At 40.8% G+C, this 12,785-nt stretch overlaps 1 protein-coding gene across 48 annotated transcripts in view; it reads left to right on the plus strand.

Moving 5' to 3' along the window:
• Zbtb20 (zinc finger and BTB domain containing 20) overlaps window positions 1–12,785 on the plus strand; it is a 795,965-nt gene that overhangs the window by 758,764 nt on the left and 24,416 nt on the right. For all 48 annotated transcript variants that reach the window (XM_058572861.1, XM_058572846.1, XM_058572844.1 and 45 more), the window contains one exon: window positions 4,004–5,608. In XM_058572861.1, the coding sequence (XP_058428844.1) occupies window positions 4,024–5,608 (1,585 nt within the window). In that variant the 5' untranslated portion in view covers window positions 4,004–4,023. The remainder of the gene's footprint in view (window positions 1–4,003; window positions 5,609–12,785) is intronic.

The following is a 12,785-nucleotide window of genomic DNA, read 5'->3' on the forward strand; positions in this document are numbered from 1 at the left end:
GCCTCCCCCTTTTTGCCCAAGAATGGATAAGTGAAACCCTACAACTCTCCTTCCCACAGACTGATGGCCTTTCTGTGGTCCCACTATAGGAATAAAGTTACCAGGTAGAAGCCAGGTAGGAGAAAGAGGTTTTGCTCTGCCTGCTGCCTTCCTCTTGCACAGCTGATTTCCCTAGTGCTCCCAGCCACCCTACAAAAAAATGTGAAAATAGCAGTGAAATAGAAAGAGAGGATGGGAAGGCACAGAGCCCTTTATTCTAGATGGGGAAACTGAACTAAAACCTCCGTATCTCCTGTAGTACAAGGGCTCAGAAAGGCCCTTTTGGCATTTAGGTGAGGTAGGCATTACTGAATTTCCTTGCAGGAAATTTAAGGAGTAAGGGGTCTGAGTGACCAAAATGCACATCTGCATTCCCCAGAGTCCACTGACTTCTTCCTAGTATGACCAACTTGGCAAGTGGCACCAAGGTAATAGCTTAAGGTCATCATTAATGTCCTCATATATGAAAGATCAACCTTAGCATGCTAAAGGTATCAAGATACAATGTTGAGAAGAGTGTGATGTATGAGACTGGGTTGTGAAGGCCTGGCTACCCTAGCCCTATTTCCTGTGCTGCCCTACTTACCTCATCTGAGCCTGGTGCCCCAGATTGAAAGCCCAAGGGTTTTTCGGACCTGCCATTTGACTTAGACCTGTTGACTTGACCGAAATTCCTATTGGTTTTATTTTTGATAACTGGAGTTTCCTCCCAAGTCACAGAAACTCCAGTTCCCATCCCCCTCTGCAGCACCTTATTCTTGCACTAGTCTCATTTTATATATCCTTTTGCTCTCCTGACTGAGAAAGGACTAGATTTCACACCTAATTAAAAGAGATTGTATTGCCTGCTGTTTCCTTTCTTGTTCATTTTCTCTTATGCCCAGGCAGCTTTTTATTCTCATGCTAAGTCCTATCCCTGGACCCCTGCAGTTTAAGGGACTGGCAGGAGCTGAATTCCTACAAAACAGAGAGCCAGGCCCTCTCCCACCTTCACCAGGCAGATTTTCCCTTCAGGACTAACCCCTGCTTCAGCCCCATACATTGTGCTCCCTCTTACAACATAGTCACTTAGAATACATCACCACATTCAGCATGTTTCTAGTGAATGCCATCACAGGCTGACTTCATGTTTTTTACTCTGGTGAAAGGAGTAGGTTATTATTTTAAAACACAGGGAACAATTTCTCTTTTATTACTTTGCATCAGTTTCACGTTTATACTATGGCGGGTTTTTTCAAGTTTTTCTTTCTTTAAGGTGGGGAGGCATCCTCAAATACACAAAATGTATGTAAAGTTGTGTAGCTTTATAGAGTTGACAGGGTTTGGGTTTTGGGGGAGGGGGGTGGTTGTGTGTGTGTGTGTGTGTGTGTGTGTGTGTTTTGAATAGCCCAAATGCCTATTCAGTGCCAATCTAGGAAAGAATAGAGTTAGCATTTTCACACCATTCCTTCCTATACAGACCTTGAATAACCATCTAATCAAGATGTGTTTTCAATGGGGACAAATCTTCTACAGTAGAGTATTTCAGATTTATTCCAATGGAATCTATACATTAATGCCCATTGGCTGAAAAGGACATGTTCACAAAAGCCTGGACTTTGCCTTGCTGTGGCAGAAACTTTTTCCCACTGTATTAGTGTTAAAAATGAAAGAAAGCCTGGGAAAGGAGTTGCCTCCACATTGTGTGCTGGAGAAATGAGGTGCGCTTGAATGGAGAGGCAGAGTCCCTCCCTCACATCTGTACCCATATCAGCAAAAAGCGATTCAGCCTTTCATGGCTGCTCATCACAGTGTGGGGCCAGAATACTTAGGAAGATGTTTAAGAATTATGTCTGCAAAAATCCAGCTAGGCTTATCAGATCAGCATGTATATGTGTATAAGTTTACATTTCTGTAGTTTTTAATGAAGTTGGTGACAACATTACTACAGTAATCATAACTCAGAATATTTAGCAGATAACTTGATTGTTTAGATTTACTTGACTTGCAATCCGATTTAGTCAAACAAGCAGTTTGAATTTTTCTCATGGAATGTGTGTGTATGTGTGTGTGTATCTGTGTGATACGACAGCTTTTGATGTTGACCATTTCTTGTCTCTAAAGCAATATCCATAACTTTCAATGTATTTTTTTATCCTACTGAGATAAGGATGGCTCTAAATCTAAATGTCAATTCAAGTTCCATTACTCAGAATCCAGTATATGCAGTGAAAAGAGCATCAAGAGGAATGGATTCTAATCCCAACCCTCTTACTTATTAGTTATGTAAAACTATGAGCAAGTCACTTAGGCATTTTGAGAACCCAACTTTGTCTTATAGCAAATAGGAATAATAAGACATATCCTGAAAACATAACAGAAGTAAATAAGATGTTACATTTCAGAGAGTTTGTACACCAAAATATTACATGGCTATTCATTGTTAAAATAATTGTGATAAAGACACTTCCCAGAATTATCTGAAAGAAGACAACTCAGTCATACATGACATCTCAACATCTCCAGTGTTATGCTATGATTTAAAGAATGTTCTCACCTGTTTAGATAAATCTGTTTTAGCCTGTAATCCCAGCTACTTAGGAGGCTGAGACAAGTTCAAGGCCAGCCTTAACAATTTAGTAAGATTCTGTGTTGAAATACACTAAAATGAATGGAGCTCTGTAGTAGAGCACCCTTGGTATCACCAAAAAAAATAAAAAATAAAAAATAAACAAATAAATAAGCCCATTTTACTCAGAGGTGATGATTTTACTGCCTACTATTTTAAATGAAAGAAAGACCTTAGTGATAATAAAATTATATATAGAAAACTCTACATTTTAGTATCAGGATGAGTTGTTTTATTTCTTGCATTGTTCCAAGAATGAGGAATCTGAAGAATGAGTTGGAGAGAGGAATTCTTGAGAGCCATCTGAGAGGTGATATAGAAGAATAGGAAAGCCATTAATGTGGATCTAAATGTTGTCATCATTATCCCTCATTTTCACAACCTGAAAATACAGGGGCAACAATGGATCAGGCTTACCATGGCCTCCACATTGCTGACTATTGTCTTCCTCTGGTAGCTGTTTTAATAGTTCCCTGGAGTATATGCATAGGGTACTCTGTTACCTAGGGCAAATGTATATCTCACCCATAGTTTACTCTTGCTGTTCTGGCCTAATTACTCTAATGTTCCCCTTCACTCTAAAAGTGCCCAGTGTAAATGTGATCACCTGGTATAATCCCATCTTCCAGATCAGCATACCCAATTTTTACCTTTTTAACATTCCCTTTACATTAAGCCTCAGAAAACCACCCATATTCTACATAACCATCTTAGAGAGTGCTCAGACAGGTTCTCAGAGATAACAATGCTCCTTTAACTAGCAGATTACTTTCTATAATCATCCATCGTATAGAAAACATGGTGGCAGCTGTTCAGTAGACATTGTAGCCTGGGTTGAATTTTCACATATGTGTTGTGCGCTATAGTATATGACATATAAACTAATAGGAAGGGGATTTATTTCTAAACTATGAATACTGGTATGTCTAGGAATAAAGGAAGTTTGAGAAATTGGCAGAAACAGAAACTTTCCTGAAGGACCTACGCTTAGACTTGTCTAAAATGAAAGTAGAGTGTTCCCTGAGAACAAGTCTTCCATTTGCCTCTCAGTTATTCCTTGCTGAAGTCATAGAAATAGCAGTCAAAAGATGCATCCCATTATTCAACTCACAATCTCAGCTGAAGCTCTGGACCAAGATGAATTCAATATCCAATATCTAGGGCACTGAGGCAGGAACTGGGAAAGAGCTCCAGACCTTGTTCCTTTAGGCTTCTATGTACAGTCTGCTCATCTCTCTGCCTGTGTCTGCAAGAAGGGTGATTCTAGCATTTCTCACCTGAGACATAGGTTTTAGGAAAACCATTAAGTTAGATCTGACACGTGCCCTGTTTTGTGTCTGCCTTGATGTACTGCAGGTGACATCAGTTGCAAGGGGATGACCGAGCGCATTCACAGCATCAACCTTCACAACTTCAGCAATTCCGTGCTCGAGACCCTCAACGAGCAGCGCAACCGTGGCCACTTCTGTGACGTGACGGTGCGCATCCACGGGAGCATGTTGCGGGCACACCGCTGCGTGCTGGCAGCCGGCAGCCCCTTCTTCCAGGACAAGCTGCTACTGGGCTACAGCGACATTGAGATCCCTTCGGTAGTGTCAGTGCAGTCAGTGCAAAAGCTCATTGACTTCATGTACAGCGGCGTGCTGAGAGTCTCGCAGTCAGAAGCTCTGCAGATCCTCACAGCGGCCAGCATCCTGCAGATCAAAACAGTCATAGATGAGTGCACACGCATCGTGTCGCAGAATGTGGGCGATGTGTTCCCAGGCATCCAGGACTCGGGCCAAGATACGCCACGGGGCACTCCTGAGTCAGGCACGTCAGGCCAGAGCAGTGACACGGAATCGGGCTACCTGCAGAGCCACCCACAGCACAGTGTGGACAGAATCTACTCCGCACTCTATGCCTGCTCCATGCAGAATGGCAGCGGCGAGCGCTCCTTCTACAGCGGTGCGGTGGTCAGCCACCATGAGACAGCGCTGGGCCTGCCCCGTGACCACCACATGGAAGACCCCAGCTGGATCACACGCATCCATGAGCGCTCACAGCAGATGGAGCGCTACCTGTCCACCACCCCTGAGACCACGCACTGCCGCAAGCAACCCCGGCCTGTGCGCATCCAGACACTGGTGGGCAACATCCACATCAAGCAGGAGATGGAGGACGATTATGACTACTATGGGCAGCAAAGGGTGCAGATCCTGGAGCGCAATGAATCCGAGGAGTGCACAGAAGACACCGACCAGGCTGAGGGTACCGAGAGTGAACCCAAAGGAGAAAGCTTCGACTCTGGTGTCAGCTCCTCCATAGGCACCGAACCCGACTCAGTGGAACAGCAGTTTGGGCCAGGGGCGGCCCGGGATGGCCAGGCAGAGCCCACCCAACCTGAGCAGGTCGCGGAAACCCCCGCTGATGGCGGCCCACAGCCAAACCAGCTAGAAACAGGTGCCTCCTCTCCAGAGAGAAGCAATGAGGTGGAGATGGACAACAGGGTCATCACTGTCAGCAACAGCTCAGAGAAAAGTGTCCTGCAACAGCCTTCAGTCAATACGTCCATCGGGCAGCCATTGCCAAGTACCCAGCTCTACTTACGCCAGACAGAAACCCTCACCAGCAACCTGAGGATGCCTCTGACCTTGACCAGCAACACACAGGTCATTGGCACAGCGGGCAACACCTATCTGCCGGCCCTCTTCACTACCCAGCCTGCAGGCAGTGGCCCTAAGCCTTTCCTCTTCAGCCTGCCACAGCCCCTGGCAGGCCAGCAGACCCAGTTTGTGACAGTGTCCCAACCTGGTCTGTCAACCTTTACTGCACAGCTGCCAGCGCCACAGCCCCTGGCCTCATCTGCAGGCCACAGCACAGCCAGTGGGCAAGGCGAAAAAAAGCCTTATGAGTGCACTCTCTGCAACAAGACTTTCACCGCCAAACAGAATTACGTCAAGCACATGTTCGTACACACAGGTGAGTGCTGGTTGCCTGGAAGCCTGGCAACAGGGGGGCTGAGGGAGCTATGGGAATGGAAGGACAGGACAGGAGGTGGAAGGGAAGGTTTGAAGTCATCTTTCAGATTTTAAAGAAACTCCACCACAAGCCCATTCTAGAAGCCCTAGCTGTGCCCAATCATAGAAATGAAGTACTCTACCACTGAAAGACAATCTCACAGAAACTCTATGTATAGTCGGAATGTCCTAGTGATGTGCAGCCTGCAGAAGAGAAGAATCAGGAATAATATAGACCATAGTCAAGTATTTAAGTTTCAGAGGCAGCATAATACAGTAGTTAAGAACTTGAGCCAGAACACTTGGATTTGGATTCAGGCTTAGCCACCACTAAAAGGTGACAACTTTGAGAAAATAACTTTTCTATTCTAAAGTTTCCTTGTCTGTAAAATGAGAATAATATCAATACACCTTCCTTATAGTGCTTCTTTTTGAGGATTATGTTAATTAGTATATATAAAATTCTTAGAAAAGCTCCTAGCACAAAATATGCACTAGATAACTGGTAGTTATTATTAGCATTATTAAGATGGCTCAAAGGAGGCAGACATTAAGTTTATTCTCTTCAGCTCTAAAAAATAGAACTGGGCCCATGATTGAGAGCTCCAAGGAGTCTTTCAACTAACTAGAAAAAGAAATATAGTTATCCCTAACATGGGATAGACTGCCTCCGAAGGAACTGGTTCCTGTAGTGAGAGGTATTTAAGGACAGAATGGATGATCATTTCACAAGGATGCTGTAGAGAGGATTCAGTCATTAAGATGGGCAGGATAGGTGTTTCTCTGGATTCTATGACTCCAGAGCAAAGCTCTCCTGACATCTCCACTGGTACTTTTTCCTAGCTCCACAATGGGACAGACATAGAAGTGGGAAATCCATGGATATGCCTCCATATAAGTGGCCAACTGTATGACTAAGATTTCACATAGACTCTCTTATACCTAAAAATACCTTTGTAATACCATTGTAACAAGCCCCGATTCCTGCTGAAATTGAGAATCATTCCTATGGAGGACTGAGCCTGGGTGATTAGGATAGCATTAGGTTGCTTCTATTACATAACATTATTCTTTAAAATTCAACTAAGAAGAATCTGTGTGCATAGAAAAGTAAATCTCTCAAATATGAGCATTGAGCTAGGTCTTCCAAACTGCATAGGTGTCATGGCAAATATAACCCTCTAGTATTTAGAAGTACTGACCTGTTTTATCATTATGTGGACATTGTTGAACATTCTCATTAGAATGTAAACTCTGTGAGAGCCGAAAGACATACACACATTATATATATATATATATATATATATATATATATATACACACACACACACACAATATACATATATATGTAAATAATACCTTACAAATAAAAAATATTTAATAATACTTAGTCAATGGATGAATCAAACCCTTCTCTAATGATGTCTAACCACTTCCAAAAGTATTAGTGGTCTATTTCCACAGAGTTGTTTATTTATTTTATGATGTACCTCCACAGAAATAGTGCAGAAAATACCTTGCAGATTTATATATTAAATACTTTTTCCAAGGGTCTAAATACGTTTCAGATATCATATTCCATTTATTCTTACCTTGCTTTAGGTAATAAAATAGCACATGTAATAATCAGAATGACCAGTATGGCGTCTGGGTTATTTATTAACCTCTGGATATAGAATTGCTAGACTTTAAAAAAAATAGGACAATTAATTAAAGAGGACTTTCAGATAAACAAGAAGTAGATTATTAGAATATGTCCCATGCAAAATTTGTGATGTACTTATATTAAAAATTATTTGCTATTTATCTGAAATAAATATTTAACAAGGTGTCATATATTTTAGCTGGCAACCCTTTGCAGGTGGAACTTTCTTTTAAATTCCAAACTTTGGACTTTTTGCTATAAATATCTATAAATGAATATGGGCTAGCATATGTAGTTGCTTAGCAAATGTTTGTTGAGTGAGTATGTAAATGACTGTTTAAAAATGTGGGCATGCTTTCCAGGAGAACTTAATTCAAGTGACTTATACATAAATGCATTCTTTTCTCAGAAAGACTTTTAGATTTTTTTTTTATTTTCCTTTTTCTTTCTTTAAAATTAGCTACAGAATATATTGTACAGATATCTGTTCCCACTGCCCCCCCACCACAAAAGATAGATGTTTTTGCTTTTTCTAAATCATATTATTAATAGTTTTTAGTCCACTGATACCCTCTGCACATAACATAATTTTGCTTGTTGCTTTGAGAAGCTTAGCTATTTCAGTCATGAATTCAATGTAAATAGATAAAGTTATAGGAGTAGCAAAACAGTATTTGCAGGGGGATAATAATAGGGATGCCAAGACAATAATAATCCTTATATAGAACGTGTACTATTAGTTTTATCAAACCATTGGGGCTAAAGGAGTGAGTTTAAATTTTGGAGTAAGAAAGCCTTGTTTCTACCATTTTCTGAGCAAGAGACATTAGACAAAAATCTAGGTTCAACCTGAACCTCAGTTTTTCATATCTTAAATAGTACATATTTTATATGGTTGCTCTTAGAATTAAGTAATTTTTGTGAAAGCACTTAAGTATAAATAGTGTAAAGTTATCAAAACCATTTAGGAACATATATATGTTATGTTATGTCACAACAGCATGATATATTTTGCAACATAACCTAGAAAGCAAGAAATTATTAACAGGGAGAAGGAGATAATCTAGTGGGGCTAGCATCTTACTCTCTGCTATGATTTATTTGTCTGGGAATCTTCAGGATGTTAGTACTACTCTAATTGGAGCTACCACTTTCTGGGGATGTTAAAATCTACCCATGCATAAAGTTGTAAAAGAGGTCAGGTGATGTGGATGAAGTTCCATGAGATCTTTAAACATCTGCTTACCACCAAAATATTTTAGCTATCACTGAAGCCACAGATGTTTTATGAATGCAGTGTGTCCCCAGTAGGCAATCCCCCTTAGACAGTCACCAATAACAGGCCAGAAGAGCTGGCAGGCAATCAGATTATCTGTATCTCAGGAGTGTGGGCCCTCTTCTGACCAGATTTCTCTGGGTGGAGAGCAAACTCAGTGAAAGCTGCATATAATTCCATTGGGGTAGACTTCTTTTGTTGATACTGAGCCTTTCTTATTCTCTGGTCCAGTATTGATTTTCCCCATTCAGAGGACCTGCACTTTCCAGAACACCCCTACTCTCCCCTTTCTCTTCCTCTTCCTTCCTTGCTCCCTGCTACCTCATCAAGCACCCTGTCTTGGTTTTCTGACCCCTCATTGTGCTCATCTGAAGAAGAGAGCATTGTGCTACAACAGAGGAGAGTCAGAGAGAGTGGGAGAGGCAGGTAGAAACAGTATTTCTAAAAATATCCTGATAATAGCCTTTGCTGTCCTTTTTACAGCCCAGGAGAAACCTGGAAAGAATGAGAAAGAATCAGTAGAATAAGTGACTTCTTGCTGAGCCTCCAATAGGGTGTCTTGGCCCATCAGGATGGCTTTACTGGAACTTTGTGAGCTTTGGGCAGAGCCTTCTACAACTACTAACCTAAGTAGTGTCTTTCTTTTCCCTGTTTGTTCCCCCCCCCCCCACTTGTCAGTTATAGTCAAGTAAGTAAGTATCAGAGCTGGTCCATGAGGAGTTGTAGAGCAGGTATTGAAAAATGGAGAAAAATATAAACTTTCACCACTCTCTCATCCTTGAAAAGGCAGTGAAGGACACAGCCTCTGCCCTCAATTTCTTCACCTGCTGTTTAGTTTGTCTGCCTCCACTGCTCGGTTCACTGCTTGCTAGAGAATTCTTTCTCTATGTTATTTGCTAACATTTTATTCATGGTACCTCTTCTTTTTTCTAATGACTTGCATTATTGATTATCAGAAATGATTTTTTAAATTCTGGATTGGATTCCTATGTCATGCAAGTCATTTCTCAGTTGGTTTCACTTATCCTCAGTTTCTTTGTGCAGTATGGAACAGTTTACTTTTTCTAAAAATGCTGCATACTCTGTGCTAAAGTGCTTTATCTCTTTAATTTTCAAAACAACTTCTCAAGGCAGGTACTTTCTGCATTATTCTCAAGTTATAGATAAGGAAACCAAGGATTAAAGAGGGTAAATAACATGCCCAAGTCACCCAGCCAGGGAAATGGATTTCATATCTGGATTGTTCATCTGTATAGGTCCTAAATGGATCATTTAAAAGTGAAGGGGCTCGAATGAGCTTGCCTTTCGTGTTATAATTCAAAAGTATCCACTTTGTACCTTGTGTCCCTTTCTAACAAACCATACTTGCCATTTCTGATAATAGGCTCAAACCTGGAAAGCCATCTACTACTATTTGTCTTCACTTTTCATTTCTTCATTTGGAAAGCAACAGTCAGCAGACAACATCCATTTCATGTATAGTGTCTAAAGCCCTCTAGGGACTGCATTATCACATACAGAAAAATATTGAGACTGAAAAATATTTACATTCCTGTTGAGTGATATTGTTTCAAATCTATATATTTGGAAAAGGAAATTGTGGGCACCTGACTAATCTGAAAACACACCCCATTTAGTAAGACAGTTCCTGAAATGCCTATGCTCACCATCACACAGCACCTAGTAATTATAGAGAGCACCTTCCTTTAGGGAGCTCCCCAGTGCTTTGCAAACATTTTTCCTCATTAACTAGCATACCATTTTTTCTGTGCAGGGAAGGGAACAAAATACTTTGTCCTATTTAAAATGTGGGGCTGCAAATGCATTGAGGGATTAAACAGGTTGCCCTCAGGTCATTTAATGACAAGGTCAGAACTGGATTCTTCCAGGGGTTGTGGGCCACTCTAAGCAGAAGACCAGGAAATCGGCAAAGGGCCATGCAAGTGCTTGGTCCAACTCTTCACTTAAAGAAGGCAGAACAAAACCAGAGAGATGAAAACACGTAAGAAGCCCAGGGTCGTGCGAATAATTAATGGCAAAACTGATACTACAAGCATACCAACAGCACACACATATATGCTATAGAGGGAAGATGACAACTGTAAAGAATCAATTTATAGTCAGATTAGAAGGGTGTGAAAGTAAAAAGCCTTCACCAATGACCTTGCCTAGAGGCAAAGCATACAGTTAGAAGGTGAAAGTTTCAAATAGCAAGAGCGTTTTAACACAGACAAAGTTTCAGCTTCCTAGCAGCCAAAATACCATCTGGAACTTAAGGCACGCTTCCCATTAAAGGTGACAGGTGGACATGTTTTAAAAGATAGTTGGCCAGCCTATCATAGCTGCTATAAATTGTACTGAAAGCACAAGGATAGCAAAGACCAGCTGAGTTCCAAGCATGTTTACAGCTGACAGAAATGTTTCAACTAAAAATAACATGCATGACTATCTCTTTTAGGGAATCTCCCATTTCAAAAAAAATTTACCAACGTAAACACTATGCACAGACTGAGCTCTTTAGCAAACTGAGATTATTAGCAGTGAGTCTTCCCTAACTTCTCCTATTTTAGTCTAAAAGTAAAATTCTTCTCTTCTAACCCTGAGATCCTATGCATCATATTTATCCCATCAGTGTGCATCAAAACAAATACTTTTGTTTGAAAACACAACAATGACAACAACAACAACAACAACAACAAACTGTCCAATGAGAGAAATTTCACAAAATGGATCATGAACATAAAGCACCAAACACCAAACCTAACACATAGTAAGCACTCAGTATATGGTGATTGTATTTATTGCAGTTATTACCACAACATGTCAAACCTCCTGTCTTGTTTAATGGAGAAAACAGAAACACAGTCAAGACATATATTATAAATGGAAGTTAACTCAAATTTAAAAGTAAATTCCTTGCCCTGCTACCTAGTTTAGTTGTAAAGATATTACCTTAGTGAGTTTCAGGCTTTGGGCCTTAGGCTGGGTCATGGAAGAGTATGTAAAAGGAACTTTCTGCTCTGAGATAGGTGCCCACATTGATAATCGGAAATGAGATGGGAGAGATAGATCAAACACCTTAGTGCAGTTTATCTTACCTGTTAAGAGCAGAGAACAAGAGCTGAGAACAGTCAAACAAAAATAAGTCTTTATGTAATGATCCAAGGAGATGTTACAGACCCATGGACTTTATTTACAGAAGAATACCTCATGTCATCATTCAGTGACTGAGTATTCTTACACACCTTATTTTTAACTAGCTTGATCATTTGGTTTCTAAGCCAATGACAGACCAAAGCAGTAAACACAGGAGGAAAAGGGCCTCTGCCAGTAGGCTCAGAAAAAAGAAAGAGACAGAAAAACTATTTTAGAAATTGACCTAAGAGTTCAAAAAGCATATGGAACCATTTAATGGGGAAGGAGGTGGCCTTGTAATAAGAATACCATGCAAGTATTCCCACACCGCCCTTGGTGGTCTGCAAAGTGATTTCATATGTATTTTATGCCAACACCAGCACAATGAGGTAAGTAAAACTGTATACCTCGGAGGCATATAGTGATTTGTCAAGTGGCATACAGTGTGTTGGTGCCTAGATTTAAACAGGGCCATTTGACTCTAAGATCATGGTGTTCTCCAGCACCCCCTCAACTTCCACCCCTGGCAAAGCCAATCTCTGCTCAGTATAGTTAGTGCAGAAGAGCCAGTTAATTCTTTAGTTACATTTTAGGAACATTTCTGCCTTAAAAGAGGTAAAAGAGAAAGCCTAACTCTTCAAAACGACATATTCCTATGTTGGCAAATCTTTTCCAGACTTACATTTGTCATAGGAACATTTTCTAGGCAAAACAGTGGAGGGGGGAGGGGGGGAATCTTTCCCAAAAGATCCAAACTATATGATCAATATTTCTAATTCCCAGAGATTCTAGAACCCCCTGTTCCAAGAATCTTTCTCTTATTTCTTATATTTGTTTGATAATGTTAAAGGGTAAACAGTTAAATCCCTAATGATGACACTGAAAATGAGCCCTTATTAAGCAACCCTCCCTCTTCTCCACAGAATGAATGACTTTGAAGACTTTTAGTGGGGAGTATCTTGTAGCTTTCCAAGACAGCTGGTTTTTGGCATGGGGACATGGAAAATTTATTTGGTGATCTGGCATCCGTTAGCACAAGATTTCTCTGAACAGGAAAGCCCAGGAAGGCCTGGATCTTTCCAG

The sequence above is a fragment of the Marmota monax genome, unplaced genomic scaffold (genome assembly GCF_021218885.2).
Source record: "Marmota monax isolate L192 unplaced genomic scaffold, Marmota_monax_Labrador192_F-V1.1 WCK01_AAM20220418_F8-fsc00119, whole genome shotgun sequence".
Taxonomy (NCBI): domain Eukaryota; kingdom Metazoa; phylum Chordata; class Mammalia; order Rodentia; family Sciuridae; genus Marmota; species Marmota monax.